Source organism: Lolium rigidum, chromosome 5 (genome assembly GCF_022539505.1).
Source record: "Lolium rigidum isolate FL_2022 chromosome 5, APGP_CSIRO_Lrig_0.1, whole genome shotgun sequence".
NCBI classification, from domain to species: Eukaryota; Viridiplantae; Streptophyta; class Magnoliopsida; order Poales; family Poaceae; genus Lolium; species Lolium rigidum.
In genome coordinates, this window is record NC_061512.1 from 132,254,848 (window position 1) to 132,279,925 (window position 25,078).

The window sequence follows — 25,078 nt, forward strand, 5'->3', positions numbered from 1 at the left end:
ACAAGTATCTTTTTTCTCCTAATTTTGGATTTTTTGGGGGTTAACATGGAGGTGACACGTATGGTTATTTGTGGTTGATTTTCGATGGTTCGTGTGTATTTTCGGGGTTCCATAGAAATTTGTATGGTCCTTTTTCTTTGGTCCGTCTGCTGAGCGTCCATTTAAGCTGGGTGCATTTAACCTTTTATTGAGCCGCTTTGACTATTGCTTTGTCTGGCTAGGTAAAGATCCCTGCCCATACACCGTCCCTCGATATCCGAGCATGCCCTCCATTATCTCCTCTACCGCTCCGTCACCGGTAGCAGCATCCCTGCCCCAGGGCCGGTGCCCTCCTCCCCCTCCCTGGCCACATCCAGCGTCGTGGCCTTCTCCTCTGCATCACACAGTCCTTCTACATCATGGATGCGGGCGGGTCGCCTAACCCAATCCTTCTACATCACACAGTGCAGGAACGCGTGGGCTGCGGCTTACGGTGGTGCTTGGCGGAGGATTCCCGGCCGCCATCAAAGATGACGGAGGAGGAAGAAGTAGAGGCCACGGATTGGTGGGATCCGGAGCACCCGTTGATGGTGGTGGCAATGGATCGACGATTCCCGTCCCTGTGGCTGGGACGATGGCCGACTCAGACTCAGGATCCCCCACCACCCTGAGATTCTACCTGCCACCGCCCGCCGGGGCTCCTCCTTGCCTGATCCCCACACTTTCACCCGGTGATATATGGCACGGGGCGGAGGCACTGCAGTAGGTAAGCAGCAGCATGCGGCGCTGCTTGGTCGATGAGGTGGAGGTGGTGGGGAATAGCGGCCGACAGCGGGGTCGGCCGGGCGCGTCGACATGCGGCTGTGGCTGCCTGGCTGGAGCGGAGGGGAGTACAAGCGCCGGAGGAGAGCAGCGGGGTAGGAGCGAAGCCGCCAAGGAGGAGGCGGCGGCGGAAGGCGCGCTGCGTCCAGCATCCGGACGAGCTCCACATCCAGCGCACACCCGCGCGTCTGCTCGCTCGGCACCATCTCGAGTGTCTATCCACCAGACCCAGACGCACTCAAGCGCGGCAGCCCTAGCCTAGGCCCCTAGCGATTGCAGCAACTCCGGCGGGAAGCAGTCAAGCGGATTAGGAGAGCAGCAGCTAGCGGAGCAGGAGGGCATCCAGGAGAGCAGCGGACAGCCGCGACCGGATGGCAGGGCAACGGCGTGAACGTCCAGGTATTCTTCACTTTCTTCAGTATTCAACAGTTTGGCTCTTACTTCTGCTGTATCAACTGATCAACATAGCAGTCCAACTCTAGCAGATTATCGGTAGCATACTAGCAGATTAGAACATTTTTGTTTACCAGAGTAGTAGACTACTAGACTAGCAGAGATAATTTCTAGATGCCATTACTGCTAGATGCAAGTTTCAAATCAATTAATTTCATGAACTTTTCCCTTGTTTTCTTGTAATGTAGATAAAAAGGAAGAGTGCTGCTGACAGTAGCACATTTGCATTGTTACCGCTAGATGCAAATTTATTATTGTAGTATAGATAATTATTATAAAATCATGGTATTGTCTCTCATGCACAGTAGCACATTTTTACATTATTATTTCAATCTTGCTACAATTAACTAGAAGAAAAGCGGAAGACATTGCACGAGAAAACCTCTTTAGTGTACCCATCTGCTCATATTCTTCCATCAGTAGCTCACTAGGGAGGTCAAAATTAATGGACATCATTATTTGCACCATGAAGATGAAGACCTGATTAGCTTACTGGGAAATTTATATATCTGATGTTAATATATAGCGTCAACGCTCTATTTTTTTTCTTTTCTCATCATAAGTAACAAGAACAAGATGTTATATCAAGACATTTTGTAACTTTCGTCTTCACTACCGGTTCAAGTTTGACGTATTGGTCAGAACATACTTGCACAAAATACCAATTTTCAGGTTTGCAGTACATGTGACCTGAATTTTTTACGCAGAATACAATTAGAGGGATTCATACATAGATTTGCAGATTATTGCTTTGCCATTGTGTGTCCTTGATGTATTTATCACTGATTTTTTTTCTCCCTTGATACACAGGTTACAAAGTTATTTCCATGTGTTTTCTAGACAGCATGTTCTGCAATAGTACATATGTATGGCATCTCCACTTGTGTTGGGAAAATATTCAAGCAGATTCTCACTCACTGGTTCATGAAAGTAGAAACAGAATGTAAACCGTATCCACTTTTTCTTGGATCATTTGGGATTGCTGAATGGAAAACACATTCAAGGCACATAATCTATGAGAATCACGACAAGTAATCGTACCAAAAAGGATTACTCGGCAAGTCTTATCTGGCGATCTCTATTGAGTTGATTTAAACTAGAACTGAGAAAGAAGTTATATTTGAAAAAACAAAATGGTTATTTCTTGCTCAAGGTTACCTAAATAGTTGACCAGATATGAGTTCATTGCAGTAAATTGTTTTAAAAACCTACCATTGATGATGCAAGTTTCAACTGGACCATACCATCTCATTATAGACATGCTTGCACTTCGAATGCAGGTTGGAACTAATTATTATCTGAAGGACAACTGCAGTTACTCAATGAGATGCTGACTGGAATCTCCAAGCAACATATTTCTTTTCAGTTGTTGTTCTCCTAGCTGGAATCTCTAGAGATTGTGACTGGAATCTAAAATTTCTATAAGATCATTCGTCTCCTTGAATGTTTTATGTGTACACCGCTTACTCGGTCGTTTAATGCCAGTTCTCTATTCCTTCAACTTCAGGTCCTATTTTGTAAAAGCCACGTTGTTTGCTCGGCCCAGTTTATCCACACAAATAAGTACCTGTGCCTCTGAAGTTCTTTCTGGTAGCAACGCTATGACTGTAGGCTGATCAGTCCTTCATCTTTATAGCTAGCTCTGAAATGCAAATAAGATCAGTGGTACGTAAGGAAGCCTTTTGTAATCATACATTTTATAAATGATGTGATCTGTAATCAGTCTGCAGTGTTTGATAATCCATTGCTTAAAGATTATGCTGGCTGCAACCTACAGTTCTTTGTATGATTATTCATATCCTCTGCATTTTCACTATGTGTAAACTACGTACCCAGTTGTTCAGTGATGTTTCCTGTTCTTCCATTTTTCAGGGTCTATCCTGTGCAGTCGGGATCAGATGAACCAGTTCATCCTTACACGGTGCGTACCAGTATGTTGTACTGAATTTTTTTTTGTGATAACAAGGCTATGGCTGTAGCCAACCTGTCATTCATCTTGGTAATTAAATCTGAACCGCGCGGATAATTGGTAGTCTGTATTGCAGATATGTGTAACTATTGTATTTTCTGTGCATAAAATGTTATCGTGCGTACTACCGGTCATTGCGAGATAAGTTTACCTTCTATATGTGGCGATGGAAATTGATGGCAAAGAAGCACCAGCTGACCACCCACAGGGCACCCTTCCATTCACGATTGTGGTCATCTCGATCAGTGCAGGCTACTCCGGAAGTTTGGATCTGTCTTGCTACTACTTTGCTTTAGTGCATTTCTACTCGCCCGCGATCCTCTCGGTTGCCTTTTAAGGGCCAGTTAGTTTTTAATTGTTTTCTTATTTTAGAATGGATATCCCTTCTGAGTGGGTGCATGCCAAAGCAAAAGTACGAGTTACTCTATATTAGAATGCGGGTACTGAAATGGTGTATTGAGTGGAAGCATCAGATGCTTCTACACACGACTCCTCCAAAAAATATGTTTTCAAGAACCTCAGCATATGTGTTCTTTTGTGATTTATATTATTTATTTAATGTCAAATCAAATATCGAAAAACATCGGCACATATTTTCTTTGCTATCATATTTACCGACTTGGTGGTCAACTTGACGAGAAAACTGTCCAACCACTTCCTGATATTGATTACTTCAGCATTGAGGTAATTTCTGTGATTATCAGCAATGTAACTTGTGTGCATTGCTAGCATGTACTACATAACCAAGTAGGGTTCTTTGATTCCTAGATGATATCTGTTCCTACTTCCTGGCTTAAATATCTTTTTCAATAGGTGCTCAGGGCCAGTCGAGATTTCTTCTGGAGCTTACTTCTTTGTTCTCCAGATTATGGGCGAAATTATCCAAGATGCATCAGAAAAAACTATTTCTTTGTTCTTGGACAGTCATGTATAAAGGTTGCACCCAATTTTGTTTCTCCAGAAAATTTACAAGAATGCAGGCTGACAGAAGAATTTCTTCCCCTTCCAAAATGTCATCGTGTGAATAAAAATAAGCTAGAGGTATGTCATCAGGTTATCCAGAGTCTCATGTTGTATGTATATAAATTTATCTGCTATTTATCGATAATCGTTATCTTGATTATATATAAGCATTATTGTTCTTACATACTATATCAGTCTTGATAGCTCCATAACTGCTACATGCTCTCTTTTCTACACACCTTTGTAATTCTGAGATTTTTTGTCAATTTGTGAACTTGGATTGCCAGATTAAGAAGATAGATTTTTATGCAATTAGTATTGTAGCTTCCGTGTGCACCCAGCAATCTCCTCATTAAGTCTGACAGTAGTGTTGCCTTAGTTGTTTATTTGCATTTTGTAGTTTTAGTTCCTTCCTGATATGGTTCTGCACACGCAGGTGCTTTACCCCTGTTATACTGGCACCACTTATTTCTTTTAAATCACATTGTCTGAGGGATTCAAATGTTGTATGTGCAGATTGTTCTCATGAAATGAGTGCTTATATGTTTACCATTTCATCATGTTCAGCTTATTAGACTATACATGATTATATGTTTAGCATTTCATCATGTTTAGCTTAGTATACTATATGTCTATACATGATGCTGGCATGCTTCTGGTTTGTCCCCTGAAGCTTGGTGTCGGTCGTGATGCTTCTGGTTTTGAAGTGTAGGTGCAACAAAGATGAGCTTACCATCTTTCATATCAGTAATGGTTTTGTTGCTTTAGTATCATATATAGAACTGCAGTTGCTAAACTTTCACGTCGTTTTTATATAAGAGCTACTAAACTTGCCTCTTATTTTTTATGAGGTGCTGAATTCTTTCTTGGTTGGGATTGACACCCAGCACTAGGCAGAAAGTTTCGGTGGGACAGTATTCTCAATAAGGGCGGCTTCAGATTATCTGAACACGAAACGGCGTCGACAGAAGACTTACACTACCTTCCCGATGCTGGAAATGTAGCTTTGTTTCAATTGCTTTGGGTAGAGCTTGCTACAGTTCTAGCCCTCCCTGTGCCAAGCAAAGAACTCATCATCATCATTTCGTCTGCTGATGAATATAACAATGCCAACCACTGACAGTTTGAAGACTGGGGAACACCGAGACCACCTGGCTTAGCATGCTAAAAATTTATATTCGTGCTAATTACTTCAAGTATATAGTTCAGGTGGCACTGCTTAGGCAAGTCAATCCTATCAGGTATGTAAAGAGAAAGAATATATGTATGGTTCTGTTTAGGCAAGTCAATCCTATCACCTAGGTAACGAGAAAGAATGTATGTATGTTATTGTCTCTAGCCTATACTCCCTACGGTGGATCTATCTTACCAACTATGCACTCAACTAGGAATATATATTAGTAACAAGTTCAGTTTATCTGAGATCAGGATATCACATCGATAAAGCTTCATGTTACAGCATAGGCGCGGCGTGAGCATTTGAAAAGTTGATATTTCAAAATTCTGTTAATTTTGCACTGTCCAGAATATAGATTATCTCACACTGATTTTTTGCACACTGATAGATTGAATAATTGTCTACATTTAGAATTTTTTTCATGTTCTTTTGATGTTTTAAATTGTTGATTTCGAATTTTCAAAAAAAAATGGCTACATGTTGCCTGTCCTACATTTTGCCACTCTCATTCTTATTAAGCAACAAAATAAATAAGTCAATTCCCCTCAGCGCGGCGTGCCGCCGCGCCTTTCTTTGCTAGTAAATAGAATATGAAGACTCCAGGCTATGTGGAGAAAGAAGAAACGAAGAAAACTCACAATGATCACGTGTTTAAGTACTGCATGGGTTTGAGGAATCGAATGTGCTAAAAGAGTCAAAGGTATTGTGAATAATTTAGCTACTTGAGTATTAAAATTTTAGCCATTCTACTATATTATAATTAAAAACTAACTCTACTTTTTCACGTTGTAGATTAGTAATCCTTGGTGTTTGATGATATATTACTGGATTTGACAAATGTGAGGTATCTTTTCCATGTAACTCCGTTCGTTGTTTCATCATCATAGTAGGAATTTTGATTTTGGTTACTAGTTCTTTTAGATGTATACATTGCCTATTACTATTATGTCATATTATCTATGTTAGAGGTTTTAAACCACAAGTCTACATGGTAGACTTTTGCTTGAAAATTTTATGCCATAGTAAATGGTGCATCAAGGACACGTAAGCTCTAGTTCCACCCTGATCTATGGTTCATCTCCTTGTAGACATATTTGATGGGTGTTGGCTTTGAAGGCACGGCGAAGGTGAAATCCCTACATAAATCTGATGATGGCTACACCTGCGGGCGCCCTCACCTCCTTTGGAGGCATCGTTATGGTGCTGTATGTTCTTCCCTGCCTTGAGCACAGGGGGAAACCCTAATTCCGGCCTTCAGATCAGGCGTCGGTGGCTCGGTTGTGTCGTTCCCTCCTTAGGGGCACTGCCAGGTGGTTGTTTGAGTTCTAGGTGTGCTAGTTGGAGTCGGTGCTTGCCACTCAGAGTGTGGGCTCCAGGGGCACTAAGTACACCGCCGCCGACGCTTCTTTGTCAACATGTCGTACGGTTTTGTTTAGTCCTGCTCGCCAACCTTATGCTCTAATTCACATACGTGGTACTTGTTACTTATTCTTCTTCTTGAACTGTTCTTGCTCACCATTGACAAGTTCATCCGCAAAATAATGCACATCACTCCGGATTAGTTGTGGGCACACGACTCTGTCTATTCTAACCTTTTGCGAAAGCGGACGTTGCACATGTTGTGCTGTGTTTAAATTGTGTTGGATAAATAGGGTCCATATGGGTCCAACAAACCTAACCCTACCAACTACGTAGTGTATTGTAGGGGTTCATAGCCAAAAACAAAACAAAAAATCTAACTAGCGTATTTTGATTGCCCATGATCTATCTAAGAGTAATGATGTAGACATACCCTCGTACACCGAAAGTGGTTAACGTTCCGGTAGAACATGGTTGATGTAGTCTTACTCGTCGCCGACCTCAGGGTCATGTTCAATCTCCTCGTACGACGTCTAGTGCTGCAAGTACCGCACCTCGTAGGTTTCACACACGTATGGTGTTGGTGACGACTCCTGAACCTCTTGATCTAGCTGAGATTGCGGAAGTAAATCTTCTGGATCAGAATCCTGGCAGCGCTCCCGCGTACCGGATTGTGTCGACTCCCTCCATGCGCAGCCCTTCGAGGAGACGCACTCGGGAGAGAAAAGCACCCTAGGGAGAGTGGTCCTTGAGAGATTTATGTGTGTTCTTTTTCCTTCACGTGCTCCCTATGCCCCAGCTTGGCCCGGCCGGCTTCCCCCTTGCACATGGGTGGCCGACCACCCCCTTTAATGGGTTCCCCTTCCAGGAGGGGCCCATTTAGGGTGCAAAGCCTTTATTAATTAAATAATTCATTAAATTAAATACTAATTTAATTAATTAATATATATTACATATTATTTAATTGCCAATGATCCAAGAGACCCGAACATCCTTCAGCTGTTGGAACCCTTTCCAGTTCTCTCTTTCTTCATTTCTTCGGAGATTCAAATAACTAAAATGATCTCTAAGCATCACCAACCCTTAAGTGTGTTACCTTACGGTTCGGTAATACTCAGACATGAGCGAGATATCTCTTCGGTCAATGATCAATAGCGGGACCAGGATGACCCCTATGAATTCCACGAAGATATGATCGTCGTTTGAACTATTACGTTGTGTCATATTCCCTTTGTCATTTCGATACCGGCACTCGTCCAAGATATGATCGTCGGTATCAACATACCTAGTTCGATTTCGTTACCGTCAAGCTTATTCTACTTGTTCCTGTGTAATTCCATCCTCATGCATGACCTAGTCATGCGTTGCGCAACTTGGATATAATATCACCAAGTGGACCAAGAGTATATTTTCCTCACGCGGATGAACAAATCCCGCTCTTGATACATACGTCTCAACCCGTCCCATCGAAATTTCTAGCTACAACATTGTGATCATCCTATTATGTTGTGACAGTTGATGCAATCAAATCAGCCTCCAGTGATAGTGATTAGATATGATCTCACGGTCTAAGTATTATATCACTACACTTTCACAAACACTGTAACGATGAACTTTGTGATTTGATCGCGTTACAATACTTATATATTGGGTAAGTCATTCATATCATTCACCTAATGATATAATCCCATTGTCAAATAACGTGCATGTTCATGATCGGAAGCATTCGGTCATCGAATGACCATAATGAGCTAGTTCGCACACACATGTGCTTACTAGGAAATCTTCATTTGGACGATTGTTTTTTAGAGTCTAAGTAGGTTTTAATTTAAAAATTTATATTTGTTAGGAATGTTATAACTGAGACAAAAGGGATGGCTTTCAGGACCTTGATCTTTTGGGCTGTCCGATGGCGCACCATAACCCTCTCAACAGACTGTACTGGCCATTCCATATTCCGGGTATTTTCATCTTGGAACTCTCCCAGACGTTGTAACCACGTATTCTGGCCAGGATTTTTTACACCATTATTCCACATGTTACTCCCTGTGCTGGTTGACTGAACAAGCTCTTGGTTCTCTAAACAAAAATAATAATTTACCATGCAAACACAGAGGGCTAAAATTCACCAGCCCCATAGTTATATCCTTGTGATCATGTGAGCGTATCTAGTATTATTCCCACCTAATAAAAAATCTGTATTTATTTATTGCAAATTATTTACATTCTCACATTTATTTTACTTAATGCTAGAATACTAAATCTTATGGAAAATTCATATATTTAATAGCTCATTTAATTCTGATTTTCTATTATAATTGACCTATTCGGCATAAATGATTGTTTGGATGCACGCAGTTATACAGATTTTGTATGAAATCTTCCTAAGTAGATTGTTGTTTCTATCCGCACATTTATACAGATTTTGTATCAAATCTTCCTAAGTAAATGCTTACTGGAAAGCTATATATATATGGTGTCACCTGCGAAGATGAAACTTATCGCGTACCTCATTCTCTCACGTCTCGAGATGTCTTCACTTAGGCTAGGATGGAACATTCCTACAATATTATTCATTTTCCTTTCTCAGAAAATCCAAGCAGGTCGATTTCCTCCAACCAACAAAGAGGTGAGCATGTAGATCCTTATGGACCATATCCCTCTCACGTGTGTAAATGTGGATTTCCCTCGGCTTAATTCTTATGCATATTTATTTTCTAACAAATCAAAGGATGTGGATTTCATGTACAAAAGATCGTATATTTTTAGTATGATCTACAATTATTTTTCAAAAAAGCATACCATCTACTACAATTATGATTTACATATTTGAACAACATTATAGCACATTAATTAATACAAATTTTCCTAAATACTCACTTGGATATTCTTTTCACCTTTAGCCATGGTATGAACAAGCATCAGAAATGCGCGGCGGCAAGAGTTATGTGAGTTTCCTTGACTCTTTGCTTCATGCTCTCTTATAAGTCTATATTTATGATCAAAACTACACTTCTGGATCTTTATATATCTTGAATCCATTCACAGTTCGCCGCACATGTGACATCTTCTGGTAGCTACTATGGAATTGTTGCTACAATGGACGTGTATGGACACAATAACCTCACTAATGGCCAAGTGAGCACAACCGGAATTTGGATAACTAACATGGAGGGTCATAAGTCTGACGAGGAAGCGATCTGGATAGGATGGCATGTATGTTGTCTAGTTCGAGACATTTTTTTTCCATAAAGTGATTTTGTACATAAACTGTAGCCAGTGAGTGCTTTCATCAGTGCTTTTTATAAGTATTTTACTTCTTTTTAAGCTTGAGCTAACCGTCTTGTGTTGCCTTTGACGTACGTAGATTTACCCAAAACATTACAGGGATTCACACACTCGCTTCTTCACGTATTGGACGGTATGTTTGTTCCTTCGAAACCAGTTCACTTATTTATTTGGCTCGATGTTTTGTACCTGGAAATTCATAAGCTTGTGAAAATGTACTTATGTATGAAACAGAGAGATGCGTATAATAATACAGGTTGCTTCAACATGGACTGTGCCATGGTTTTGTGCCTGGAAAGGGAGCCGGAATAGCTCCGGGTGCTATAATAACTCCCGTCTCTGCTGTCAACGAGCCCCCGCCAAAGATTACAATCAAAGCAATCCTGGTAATTAAACACATGCTGTTCACTAAGCATTTGAAACCCAATGATCTAACTAAATGTGAGCTAAACAAAACACCCATTACTAAAATTCCTTTTTCGTGATGGCAGGATGATTCAACGGGAATATGGTGGATACTGGCCGGGTTAAATGGTGAATCAGTTTCAACGGTTGTTGGCAAGTTCCCAGCAAAAGTATTCCATAGGCTATCCAAAAAGGCGACTCATCTTGCAATCGGTGGCATTGCTAAAGGAACTAGAACAATCCTCCCTCCTCCAATGGGTAGCGGATCATTGCCCCCCAACAAAGCGGCATCAATCATTGATATTTCGTATGTCGGAGAAGATGGCAAACTTACACCCTTTCCCCTCGATACGGATGACGTAGAGAGTGAGAGTAGTTGTTACTCCATCACACCTGTTTCTGGTGGGAAGTGTTTCTATGGGGGGCCTGGGGGCTGCTCCTTGCCGCCAGTTTCATAGATTAAAACTCAATACATGATGCAAGAGCCATCTCATCACAACTATGATGGCTAAAAATCTTATTCTATGCAAATGATCTCAATAGAATTTTCAGCTGCCCAAGTTTTTGTCAAATCGGTCCTCGTCCGGCTTCCATCGTGAATCGGATACATGTGGGCATGTAAAGAAATGTTTAATTAGAAGCTGATTTTAGTTTCACAACGAAACAACTTTTTGTACCGCCCATCCTCCTCGTGTGTTAACCTTCCAAAAATACAAAAAACTTGCTTTCTTACAAGTCCATATGCATGATCAAAAGGTGCGAAGATATGCATTTTCAGGGTTTTTGTACTACGGGCAAATGCTTTTCATTTGGCTTGTGTTATTCATCACGGGATTTGCTAGTTCTCAACTAGCTGAGAACTAATTTCATTCTCAATCAAGTTTTACACCATTTGATCCGCATCGTGATTTGTGCTAATCATGAGTTGCAACATGATTTGCAACTGAAATCTGATAACATCACCTAACTGAGAACAAAGTCAGAGGAAGATTTTCCTTTTCATATACAGTCATAAACAGCACGCAGAGTCTAAATTCGATTCAAAGTCATAAACTTTATTATTATTTTAAATAGTAACAGTGAAATTCTACAGATTAAATTAAACACACCATTTTATTGATGATTCGATCAATATAGTCTGCTCTACAATAAGAGCAACAGATCGAGCGTACATGCAGAAAGCAGCAATAACAGTGGACAGTGCATGGAGTCGGCAACCCGGCGGCCTGATGATGCTGATCGATAACTTAGTTAAGCCTGCAAATGCACATACAGAAGCGCAACGATTAGCACAAATCAGTGAAAACTATTTACCAAATGGAGTAGATCCACATTATGCAAAAGTAGATTAAGTTATTCCTGAGTAGAAAAATAATCTTCGTCGTACTTTGAGCAATCGACGCTGGTGCTGATGGGGAAGGAGACGCTGACGCTGCATTTGCCGGGGATGCTGGCGGCGTTGCCCATGTTGACTCCCTTGAACGACCCCGCCAGGTTCTTGAGGCAGCCGCACGCCGTGCGCCGGTCGGCCGCCGTGGAGGCCTTGCCGTTGAGGGACCTCACCCCGCTGCAGCACCCCGCCGACGGCGTCGCCGCCTTTCCCATCGCGTACGACATGCACGGCGCAATGGCGGAGGTCACGTCGCTGCAGCTCACGGCCGCCGACGCCCTCCCCGCCGCCGCCAGCGCGGCGAGCACAGTGAACACAACGAGCAGTGCCACGCGAGCCATCGACGGTCTTCTTCGTCTAGCAAGCAGCTGCGGATCTAGGAAGCAGTTGAGGACTCAGGATTGGCGGATTTAGCTAGTGCGTGGTGATGATGGACCTCCACGGGACGTGGTATAAATAGCGGCCGGGCGACCGTTGCGGACGGTGCTGCGTATACCCACGTCGATCGTCGATCGTACGTTGTTGGGCCATTCAAGCATATGCGTGTGCCGGTGGTTGGGCCGTACGATCGGTGGGCCGATCGATCGAGTCGATCCATGCATGTGATGGCTCTTCGTTCGCATTGATGCATGCAAAAGCTTGTGCAAATAATTTCGTTATGAGGTCTCTTCGTGTCCAGTGTGCAGATCTGGTTCTTGTGAGAGGACCAGTTGTACTAAGTAGATAGACCGTCGCTGTCAAACACAAAAAGAGACGGACATGGGCATGATCGCTGGAAATTATGAGTACGATCGATCCATCTACCCCATGCCACGCATCGTCGGAGCTAGCGTGCAAAACTAGGATCTATGGCTAGTCAAGACAGCAATTATATATCATCGACATATGTACCGATCAGCCGGTGCAGTGTGATTAATGCCGGCAAAATTGTTGTGCTTGCTCGAATCCAATCAAGCGATCAAATATGGATGAACTCAGTACGTCGATGCACCTCTGTTTTAACAGTAATGCTCCATCTACGGGAAACTCTTAGACTAGCTATAATGGGAGTATCATAGGTACGTAGTATCATACATGTCATGTGGTAAAAATCTTATGTGGCACATCAATTAATGATGAGAGAGGTGAAATTAGTATCATAGGTAGATACGGCATCATAGCACGTAAAACTAGAAATTTTAGTGGCAAACACATCATGTATACATATTTGCATTGAGATTCTACAAAACATTAAATAGAATGAAACTATGATACTCCATCATTAATAATAACCCTTGTTTCTTCAACCTCGAAAGTTAAAACAATATAAAGCAGAAACCACCACACAGATAAGGACTCCCGTAATCTTCTCTCTCTTTTTCCCCTGTAAATCGCTGGGCCACTTCCTCCTAATTTTACGCCTAGCGACCTTCACGTTCGACGGCACGTCAGCCCGTAGAGTTTTTCCCGTAGAAGTTTCACGTAGGTGTAGCATTACTGCTGTTTTAAATAGCCGGCTATAGCTAGGCTATAGCGGTAGCCTTTCCCGCATGATGCGGCTAACTGCTATAGCCCGGTTAAAGGTTAAAGGTGCCGAAGTCCTTAAATAGCCGGCTATTGCCAGGCTATAGCCCCGCTATAGCTGTTTTAGGAGGCCACGTCTATAGTCTATGGCCGGCTATTTAAAACCATGCGATGCACCGTGTATACCTTGGTCAAAATATGATTCTGTCCTATCCACGAAGGTTGCCACCGGAGAATTTACTTCCTCATTTCCAAATAAAGTGTCACAACTTTTTCAGATTCGTATCTAGAGAAAGATTCGATTATTAATTTGAAACGGAGGGGATAACTCCCATGCATGTTCCTTGAGCGAGGATACGAAAGCTTTAATGTGTTTTTAATTTTTTTCATTTTGAACAGTGAAAGGTGCCGAATGATTGAGATGTGTGTAGCTAAAATAGGAGAAGGAGTTGAGCATTCTCCTAATCATGCTCTTTCTAGCTTCAAAATAAATGTAGTGAGCCATTGTCTTGAATCAGACCCTGGTTGAGGAAGGGAGGTAGGTGTTGGTCATGATGATACGCATATAGATGATTCTTTAGAGGAGGATATAGAAAAGTGGATAAAAGTTATTAGAAAGTGTCGGTGCAAGCACCCCAGGAAAAAAGGGTCATGTTAGTTTTCTTATTTAATATCAGGGGCATTACTACTCTTTGATGGTGCTTGTCACACCGTTGGAAACCCCAAGAAGAAGGTATGATGAGCACAACAGCAAGTTTTCCCTCAGTAAGAAATCAAGGTTTAATCGGTCAGTAGGAGAAAGGCGTGATTTCCGAAGGTGTTGCTAGCTGACTATTGGCATGGCACGCTACCGGCGTCAGTAACAACGTGGAACATTCACACAACACAACCAAAATACTTTACCCTAACTTAATGTGAGGTTATCAATCTCACCGGTTTTGCTGAACACAAAGAATTAAATGTATCGAGTGGAAAGAGATGTTTGCAGTGGAATTAAAGGGAATAATGCTTGCAGAAAGTAAACAGGGCATGATTGCAGTAGATGAATTTATCAGTGTAAAAGAAAGAACCGGGGTCCACAGTTCACTAGAGGTGTCTCTCCATAAAGATAAATAACATGCTAGGTGAACAAATTACAACTTGGCAATTGACAGAATATAGACCATACATGACAAGATGATTACGATGAGATTCGTTTGGGCATTACAACATAATACATAGACCGTAATCCAACTGCCTCTATGACTAATAATCCACCTTCCGGTTATCGTCCAACCCCTTCCAGTATTAAGTTGCAAGCAACGGATTATCGCATTAAGCAATGTGTGTGAAGTAAACAATAGAATTACCCTTGGATAAAATATTGTTGTTTTCTCCCTAGTAACAACATCACACCTACAATCTTAGAAGTTATTGTCACGCTTCCAGTAAACTAGAGGCATAAACCTACTATCGAGCATAAATACTCCCTCTTGGAGTCACAAGCATTTACTTGGTCAGAGTATATACTAGCAACGGAGAGCATGCAAGATCACAAATAACATATAACAAGTATATAATCGATCTCAACATAGTATTCAATATCATCGGATCCCAGCAAACACAACATGCAACATTACATAAGGATGATCTTGATCATGTTAGGCAGCTCACAAGATCTAAACACGAGGCAAAAATTGGAGAAGACAACCATCTAACTACTTCTATGGACCCATAGTCCAGGGATGAACTAGTCACGCATCACTTAGGAGGCGGGCATGTCGATGTAGAGGCCTCCGGTGATGATCTCCCCCTCCGGCAGGGTGCCGGGAAGAGGTTCAGAACCCTCCTGAGATAGGGTCTGCGATGACGGCCGTGATGGAACTTTTCGTGGATGGAGGCTTGGATCTTTAGGTTTTTCCCGAGATCGTGAATAAATAGGCAGAAGGGCGAGGTCGGTGGCCGCCTGGGGCGGCCACACCATCCCTTGGCGTGAGCCCACACTTGGCCGCGCCATGGGGTGGTCTGGTCGCCCTGTCGCGCCTCTTCGACCCCCCTCTGGACTATGTCTTCGTTACGGTAACGTATTGACTTCAGCTTTTGTTTCGTCCAATTTCGAGAATATTTCCTGTACAATTTTTCTGAAATAGAAAGCGGCAGAAAATAGGGAAATGGACCTACAGCATCTAAATCAGCACTAGGAGCGGTTCCAGATGCAGTTTCAGGTGAAGTCACATCAGACATTTTCGAGGATGTTCTTGCACATTGCTGGGGTATCGAAACCCGTGAAACCGGGGCTACTGCCATTATAATCTGATCGAAGGGATTGTTAATAAGTTAGTGCCAGAAAATATATAAAAGTGCAACGAAGTGTGAGCAAAACATATATAAATTGATGTAAAACAAGCATGGAGCATCAAAAATTATAGATACGTTTGCAATTTATAAATCCTCGGTGGAAAAAATATACTAGGGAATAGTTGGAATTAACTGCCTACTAATGGTACAGGTGGTGGTATCGTGGTAGCTGTGGTAGGTGTTAGCAGTGATGCTTTTGATTTGATCTCTTGGGAGATAAATAATTTCGCTGTTAGTGTTGTAGTTAAGATTAAAAGCTATGGTGTTCTTATTAGACTGACTACTGTTTATGGTTCTCCTTATGAAGAGGGAAAGCTTTTATTTTAGAACTCCATGAACTTTTTCTGCTTTGGGATGGACCTGCCATCATTCACGGAGATTTCAATTTAGTTAGATACCAGAGTGATAAGAGTAATGGTGTGATTCATTTTACATGGGCTAACAAGTTTAATGCTCGGATTGATTTTTGGGCCCTAGTGGAAATAGGTCTAGTTGGTAGATCGTTTACTTGGCGTAAGAATCAAAGAAACTTGATGATGAGTAGGCTTGATAGGATTTTCTCGCACCACTAATTTTGAGGCTTTGTTACCTCTAGGGAATGCTAGGGCTATATCCAGACTGGGGACTGATCATACTCTATTTTTTGGGACTAAGGGGAGTCTGTAACACCTAGCAAGAGTAATTTCAAGTTTGACAAGTGGTGGAGTACTAGGCCTAATTTTCATGAAGGTTGTGGCTAAGGCCTATCTTTCTCCTGTTGATATTGCTAATGTGTTAGATGTTTGGTAAGCTAAGCTAAGGTGTTTAGGAGACTAGCTAAATGTTGGAGTGCCAATATAGATGCTGAGATTGGGGAAAATAAGAAAACCCTTATGGAGTATGATGCTTTGGATAGTAAAGCTGAATATCACGATCTACTTGAGGCTGAGGTTGTTACGTGAAAAGAAATCTATGCTGAGCTTAGTAATTATTGGTTTATGGAACACATAAAAGCAAAAGGAGAGGTCTAGGGATAAAGATATTAGTGAAGGAGACAGAAAAACTTCTTATTTCCATGCTTTAGCTAATCATAGGAGGGGAAAGAAAATGATTCTTGTCCTTGAGGGGCCTGATGGCCTTGTTACAGAAACTAAATATATGATAGAGATAGCTAAGTCTTATTATAAGGATCTGTTTGGTAGAGAAGAGAGACGTGATATTAGACTTAGAAATTATTTTTATTTGCCTAAGGAAAAAAGGTAACTCATGAGGAAAATCCTTTGCTAGAAAGTAGGTTTTCTTTAGAGCAGGTGAGGGAAGCTGTTTTTGGTTCTTATATATGTTGATGGTGCACCTGGACCAAATGGTATACCCATTTTCTTCTACCAACATTACTGAAATTTTATTGTTGCTGACCTTTTGAAGCTATTTGATGCCTGGTTTGAGGATAGATTAGATACTTGTAGGCTTAACTTTTCTATGATTACCCTAATACCGAAATAAAATGATGCTAGATCCATGAAGAAATTTTTACCTATTAATCTGTTAAATTGTAGCTTTAAAATTTTCTGAAAAGTTCTAACTAATAGGCTTGCTAGGATTATAGGGAGGCTAATCTCCCAGTACCAATCCGCTTTCATAAAAGGTAGATTTATCCTGTAAAGTGTGATTATTGCACATGAGATTGTTCATGATGTGTATAGGAAAAAGCAGGAGGGGTTGGTCTTTAAAATTTATTATGAAATACTTATGATAGAGTTAACATTGATTTCTTGTATGAAATCCTAGAGCTTAGGGGTTTTAGTACTTTCTTGATTAGGTTAATAAAACAATTGACTAGTGGTGGTTCTGTAGGAGTTAAAGTTAATGAGGTGGAAAGTGATTTCTTTCTTAATTACTGGAAAAGTTTTAAGACATGGTGATCCACTATCTCACGATATTTTTACTTTTCTAGTTGATGTTTTCTCTAAAATGTTGAGTAGGGGGTACGATGGTGGATTGATTAAGGGTTTGTGGCCAAATTTTATATCTGGACGTGTAGTTTGTCTCCAATATGTTGATGATATTCTGCTTTTCCTATAAAATAATGTCAGGATAGGTACTAATATGAAATGGGTGTTAACCTATTTTGAACAAATCTCTGGAATGAGGATTAATACCGGTACAGCTGGATCCTCTTCAGCGAAATGAGAGAAAGGCAGCGCGCAGGCACCAAGGAGGAGGGTCCAACCAAAAGGAACTCAAGCGTTCGTACCCGCACGAACGAACCCGTTAAATGGGTTGAGCCCATCAAAAATTTCCTTAAGCGAAACGACGCCTCCGCAGCGTGCTAAAGAGCAATTTCCGTCTTTTCCGGTAGGAGCGCCCATGCCAACCTGGTCGTTTGGTTGGGCTAACCATTTGGCAAGGTGGGTGGGCTGTTAATTAGTGGGTGACGCATAAATATCTTCCGCTCGAGCAGTGGTTGGGAAGAAAATGGGCGAATGTGAAATAAATAAATACCGCTCAAGCGATAAATAACTAAATGATGGCAGCACCTGAATAAAATCTGAAAATTGATATTTCTATTTATAGGAATTAGTGATAAATGTAGTTGGAAATATTAAAGGGAACAAAATAGATACCTTTTGTTTGACAACTTTTCAAGAAAAAATTCGAATGATAAAATAAATAAATAGTGAACCAACGTATTTGAAAAACTCAAATTGTATTTTCTATAAAATTGAAGTACAGATTGTTTTCCAGAAAAGTATTTTTTTCAAAATGCTTTTGAATATGAGAAAATTGGGATGTTACAGCATGCACGATGCTAGACGCTTCAGTGAGAAAATAAATATAATACAAAATCGGATTTATCACCTAAGCGTTCTACCTTGCAACGGTATGCACGGTATACGCTTTACGGTTCATAGAAATTATGTATCATCGATCATTGATTCATTCACAATTATCCAACCGGTGCTCACGGTCGTGCAAGTATGGTAACACCGCCGAGGAGCCTCGAATAATAAATGTTCAAATCTTCTGTAATAAATGTTTACATTGTAATTGCACATATTTATGCATATTTTCTACTCCATTAAAAACCTCCTGAATAAATGTTTGATCAATGCACACATTTATTATGCAAGATTCCTACACCTAGTGTAGCAATATATAAAGAGGAACTTATGCCAGAAGCAATACATAAATGTTCAAATCTTTCTTAATTTTGTGTGCAGAAATCCATCTATAAAGAGGAACTTATGCCAGAAGCAAACTTGGTCCATCAGATTCTGCTCGCACATCTTATGCAAGATGCCTACACCTAGTCTAGCAATACAAATTCTTGCTATCCATCTCATTTTCCTGGCACATCAAATTCAAGGGGGTCTGTTTCTTCTGAGCAACGAAGAGGTGAACACGTTGATACAGAAATTACATATTTCCTATATATATTCCATGTTTTACATAGGAGGTGGATTTCATCTGCTGCTATCTTGCGTTCATTTTGAAAGACTTTTGTCCTCCAGACAGAGAATCAACATGTATTTGGACCGAGAGATGACAAGTACAAGGTTTACGTGAGTTCGCTAACTTGTCTGTTCTATTTTATACTCCATCTATTCCATAATTCTTGTTGTGATTTAGTTCAAATTTCAATTAAAACCACGACAAAAATTATGGAATTGAGGGAGTAGTATTTTGCAAAGAACTATGTATATTTCATGACCATTATAATCCAAGATCTTAAACTTTTGTCTCTTTTTAGTTCGCTGCACATACAACATCTGCTGGTAGCTTCTATGGACTTGTTCTTACTATGGACGTATATGGATACAAGCTCATTAACGGCCAAGTGAGCACAACGAAAATTATCATTTCTAACAGGGAGGGTGACCCTAAATATGACGAGGACGCAATTTGGGTTGGATGGCATGTATGTGGACATTTGCATATTACAGATTGTCATTCATTTCATGAGTGATAGTGTGTTCAAATAGTAGCTATATCTTTCGTTTCACATTTTAGATCATGTTTTAAATTCTTAAGCAGAAGCTAACTGTCTTGTGCTTGTCGGTCTACCTGCAGGTTTTCCCAGAAAAATATGGTGATTCACGTACTCGTTTCTTCACACTATGGACCGTATGTTGGTTCCTTTGAATTTAGTTTACATATTTGACTCCAATTAGAGTAACCAACGTACATATATAGAGGCTTCTGATGATGTACTTCATGTATGGTACAGAGAGATGCTTATCGTTCTACAGGGTGCTATAATATGGGTTGTCCTGGTTTTGATCCTCCAAGTGGATCAGGATTTGCACCAGGTGCGATAATAGATCCAGTGTCATATGTTAAAGGACCACTACAGAAGCTTACAATCAAAATGTTCTTGGTAATTAAATGTGCCGATGATTTTGATTCCTAAGAATTTGAATCCTAATGCACTAACACAAGTGTCAGAACATCCAGAACTCAATCTTCTTTTCTCAAAATTACAGGACCGTGATACCGGGGACTGGTGGGTGCACGCTGGCTTCAACGGTTCTACTCCTACAACACTTGTTGGGCGTTTCCCGGCAAAATTATTCGACACCTTATCTAAAAAAGCGACACATATTGGACTGGGCGGAGTTGCTGAAGGGGGTGGGGATGCCCCAGCCCCTCCGATGGGCAGTGGATACTTTCCATCAGATAGATCTGCTTCAATCACGGATATTTCATACATCGGAGAGGATGGCAGACTCACACCTTTTGCCCTTGATACAATGAAATTAGAGACATTGAGCAGCTGTTACTCCGTCACACCTATCGCAGATGCAAAGTTCTCTTATGGAGGGCCTGGAGGTTGCCGTCGACGCAATCATTGATCTATGTATCAGGTGCATGTTGAGCCACCGACCAATCATGTAAAACATGGGAATAATTTACCTGCTAGCTTCATCTGTTAATTTTAATAACTAGCCGGGTATTCCATCGGTATAAAGGAGATTACAAAAATCATACATGCGCAGATGGTTGTCCCGGAAACTTCTCAGAAAGAAAACGCGTAGAAAGAAAATAGGAACAAAGCTCTTACCGGTCCCTTTCCAGACCGAAACTATCTGCTATCTCCTACAACCAGCGCCGCGGAGACGCTCATCCGAAGAAGAGAAGGAATGCCTTCATCATCGTTGAACCAGGAAAACACCATCAACACCAAGCAGTGCTCAGTCGAAGACTAGGCTTGTCGCGCGCGGCAAGGCACATATATAATGGCGTGCCATGTTCGTGGGGTATTTTTCCCGTGCCTTCTCCGGACCAGATTCGTCGGATCCCGTCGACATTGTCGAGGGAACACGCCATACCTGCCACCGGTGGATCACTTTTCATTATTCAGGTCGCCATCTTCAACTGCACGCCAAACCAACGGTACCGCACCACGGGGAGAAGCCGTGGGATAGCAAGCGAGTAAATCTTCATATGTGTAATGTTACATGAAAATGGATTGTTAAAAGACTAGCCATCAACCCATGCGCCTGCACGGGTCTAGCTTAGTTTTGAATGAAAATGATATTTTTTATGAAATTGTGAAGCTAAAGATATTATCTATAATGATTACCCACTTCCATATAGGAAAAAAACGGAGTAGGATTTCCTAAATTAGAATCTCTTTGATAACCTCAAGGTGATCATCTTTGTTAAGTTGGAAATATTTGAAAAAACAGAGGTTATTCCGATGACATTGTACAAGAGGTTCACTCTATTAGCTAAAACTTGTTTTGCCTCAAATGAGGATTGGTCCATCCATTGCTCCGAGGGCGGCGGCTCGGGCGAAACCCTAGCCACCACCCTCACCCCTCTTTCCCCGCTTCTCACATGGAGGGAGCCAGCAGGCAAAGCCCCTCCCGGCAGATAGCAGTGGTAGGCTCTAATCTCCGTGCGCAACTGGCATAGAAGAGGGCTTGCTCCTCCTCGTATGGTGGGATCTTCTTCCGGATCTTCACGGTGGCCCTTGATGGCGTCGCTAGTCTCGCGGAGATGGATGACGGGGCGGCGGCCCGGGACTTCTTCGGTGACAGTGGCAACTGTTGTGGCTGTAAGGGTGGCACAACGCCTGGTTGGGAGGAATCAATATGGCCCAATCCCTCATCTCCGCGTGGTGCGGGAGGTGGTAGCGGTGTCCGCTGAGATCTTCGTTCTGTTGTTGCCAGCCGATGGGCAGCGGCGAGGGGGCTTGCCGATCTGCTTAATAAAGGAGGCGGTCATTGGGTTCTTCTAGTGCGAAGACGGTGTTCTGCTTGATGCCGGCCCTCATTGATCTGACAGGTGACGAGTTCAGGAATGCTTTACCGGCGTGATGCATGTAAATTGCTGGATGGGATGAGAGTCGGTCATGTGTACCCATATTTATGGCTATGCGACTTTAGGCGGGAGTGGCGCGAACCTTCGCTAGTTGTTGCTATAATGGGACATGTGGGTTTTCAGTTTAAATGGAGAATACGGTGGCGGAGAATGTCATGGTGGTTCAAATATGAGGTTTAGTAATGGCGGACTGAGTTTTCATGGCGATGAGGACTTTGGTTGGTGTTTCTTGACTTACATCAGCGACATTGGTAAGTGCGGGCGGTAGCACATGAGGAGTGCATAGTCTTAGAGCATCTCCAGTCGCGTCCCCCAAACCGTCCCCCAAAGGGATTTGGGGCGCGCCGGACAAAAAAAGCGTTCCAGCCGCGTCCCCCAAAGCCCTTTTTTGTCCGGCGCGGCCCGATACGGTGTCCGGCGCCCCGAGCCCGTCCCCGTCCCACGGGGACGCTCCGGGGACGCCGGACACAACGAAAAGCGAGGCGGGGAGTGGCGGGGCCGACGCGTCGGCGGCACGGAAGGCTAAAACCCCGTCGCCTACCTTTGGTCAAGCGACGTTAATGGCGTCCCTGTTTTCCCGGGCGACCCGGGGACGCGTCTCGTCGTGCATGGCCGCGTGGCCGTCCGCGCCGGAGTTATTGCGTGCAACCACCCGCTGCCGCCGCTGTTTTAAGACGCCCTCCGGTTATCGCCGCTCATCATAATCCTTCTCGTCGCCGCCGCCTCCCCTTCCCGGATCCTCTCCTCGCCGCTCAAAAAATGTCGTCCTCCCGCAAGATCGCCGCGGCGAACGGCTCGGCCGCGGCAGCCTCACCGTGGCGGAGGCGTGGGCGCTGCACCACGCCCGGTATCCGGTCCCGCCGGACGTGCGGCTGCGCAGCGGCGGCGGCTGGAAGATGGCCGTGAACGGCATTGGCATCCCGCCGCCGCCGAGCCGGACACGCAGCAATGGCGGGACGCCATCAAGGCCCGTCGGGCTCAACTCACCGCCGAGGAGCGGGCGGATCCGACATGGGCGGCCAAGGACAACGACGACGGTGGACGACGTACTTCAAGGCCAAGTACGACGTCGAGCTGCACCAGCACCGACGGGCTCATCGGCGGGCCCAACAGCTGGAACAGGGAAGGCCGCGCCCTGTTCTGGGGCGTTCCGGGGCGCACCCTCGAGAACGTCATCCGCGGCCTCCGCAACGGCGCTCCGCGGCTGGAGATGCCGTCGTCGCCGCCGCCTTCTCCTCAATGGCAGCCGAGGAGGACGACGTACTCGTCCTCCTCGCACTCTTCTTCCTCGGGGCCGGCGCGATCGACGCCGTCGTCGTCGTACCGGTCGGCGCCGTATACCGTTCCCAAACGGGAGGTCAAGGAGGAGCCGGCGACGCCCGTCAACACGAGGCGTGGCGGTAGCGGCAGCGGGCGGCAGCAAGGGAGGCGCGGCGGCGTCCTCCTCATCCCGAAGCCGGAGGTGAAGGAGGAGCCGGAGGAAGCGTCGCAGGCGGCGCTGCTGGCGGAGTACGAGCGGCAGCAGCGGCTCATCGCCAGCAGCGACGACCCCGAGGACTGCCCAGGGCTGCGGGCGGCGTTCTTGGCGTCCATGGACGACAAGGACGCCTGGAGTGGCGACCTGGACGCGGCGATCGCCATGTCCATCCGCGACTCCGACAAGCCGCTGGTGGACCTCACCGACGACGGCGAGGCAGGACCAAGCGGCTTGGTGAAGGACGAGCCCGTGGACGAGCCCGTCGACGAGCGCGTCAAGCGAGGAGGTCGTCACCGACGAGATGTACAACTTCCGGCAGTACTACGACGCCTCCGGCCGCCGCAAGTGGTTCTAGATTAGGTTTAGTTTTAAAGTTAGTCAAATTTCGTTCGAATCTATGTAAGTTTGGACGAATCTAATCGAATCTAGTCAAGTTTAAAATTTACGAAATTTTGTTTGGGGGACGCGACTGGGGAGCGACGTCCCCCAAACGCGGCACGAACGAAACACGTCCCCCAAACGCTCAATCCGGCGCGGTTTGGGGGACGGTTTGGGGGACGCGACTGGAGATGCTCTTATGTTTCAGGGTGAAAATCCAAGATCTGGCCTTAATTGGTTGCGCTTGGCAATATCCTTGTTGAAGGCATTGTTTTGAGAGAGAGGACTTGCTCCAAGGTGAAAATCAAAGGTATAACCTTAATTAGTTGTGCATGACAATGGCCTTGTTGAATGCATTGTTTTGTGTGCATGGACTCCTGGGGTTGTCTTGGTTGTGATTTGTGTTGGAGCTACAAGGTTTTGATCACCGTGCGTAGCGGGATCTTATGTTTTCCTTCTTCTTTTTTATTTTTGTAGTAGGGTTGTGGGCAAATGTAACGTGTTTAGGACATTTTATTTTTGCAGAAGCTAGGTGTAATTAGTATCTTCACGATATTAATCTATTCCCTTTATCAAAACAATATGAAGGTTAGATGTCACACTCTAGCATGCATGGAACTAACAACAAATATATGGGCTCGACAAAGATTATGTATAATCTAACTCCTCATTCATACTTCTTCTCTCCACATGTTATTGCCATTTTCTGAAGCCAGTAGATTAAGTGTCTATGGCGACATGCAAGCAAAGACTGACTCTTGGACCCTAATGTCGCCGCCTGCGTATCTCGCTGAAGAGGATGAGGTGGATGAGTCGGAGCGGTTCGAGTCAGAGCATGTCGTAGTTCAGGTCGTGGATGCAGACATTGACGAACACAATTTGGAGGCCTAGAGGCCTGTGACTCACTGGAAGAAGTCGGACAAACAACTTCTCAAAAAAATTTAGGCAGACATCGGTTATCCCTCGCAAGTCGTCACGGTTCTGGGAAAGTACTTTCTCGTCATGCGGCGGTTCGGCTGGTATTCCGGCTGGTGCGTCATCTATCCATTGTACAGAGCGGACAAGACCAGGTTCGCCACCGAGTTCATCTACATCAGTGCATGATCCTCAACGACATTCCTCATCGTCGCCGATAGGTGGATGGTGGCCCAAGAAGAAGAAAAAGAAGAAGAAGAAGCAAGAAGAAGAGGAAGAAGACATTGCCTCAGCCAGGATCCTGCCGTGTCCGGAGCCACACTTTCCTCACGTTCGCTCCATAGTGGCGCTCCATAC

The 25,078-nt window shown here is 43.6% G+C and overlaps 1 protein-coding gene and 1 long non-coding RNA gene across 10 annotated transcripts; one reads left to right on the top strand and one right to left on the bottom strand.

Annotated features, from left to right (window-relative positions):
- The first annotated feature begins 914 nt into the window (after positions 1–914).
- On the top strand, positions 915–6,936 carry LOC124653055. Of its 9 annotated transcripts, none has more exons than XR_006987809.1 (5): positions 915–2,919; positions 3,127–5,427; positions 5,944–6,063; positions 6,156–6,207; positions 6,452–6,936. It is a non-coding gene; the product is annotated as an uncharacterized LOC124653055 (long non-coding RNA). The 9 variants fall into 9 exon arrangements; XR_006987813.1 differs by having other exon boundaries at positions 5,951–6,063; XR_006987808.1 differs by having other exon boundaries at positions 3,127–4,264; positions 5,038–6,063.
- A 4,573-nt stretch (positions 6,937–11,509) lies between these two features.
- Positions 11,510–12,214, bottom strand: LOC124654586 (non-specific lipid-transfer protein 3-like). The gene is made up of 2 exons (XM_047193584.1): positions 11,803–12,214; positions 11,510–11,672 (listed from the first exon to the last, which is right to left on the bottom strand). Exons 1-2 carry the CDS (start codon positions 12,144–12,146, stop codon positions 11,663–11,665), a joined length of 354 nt encoding a protein of 117 aa, XP_047049540.1. The 5' UTR covers positions 12,147–12,214; the 3' UTR covers positions 11,510–11,662.
- Positions 12,215–25,078: the final 12,864 nt, after the last annotated feature.

Excerpts from the sequence above, each read along its gene's own strand:
- LOC124654586 (XM_047193584.1), bottom strand. The coding sequence starts at position 12,146 with ATGGCTCGCGTGGCACTGCTCGTTGTGTTCACTGTGCTCGCCGCGCTG.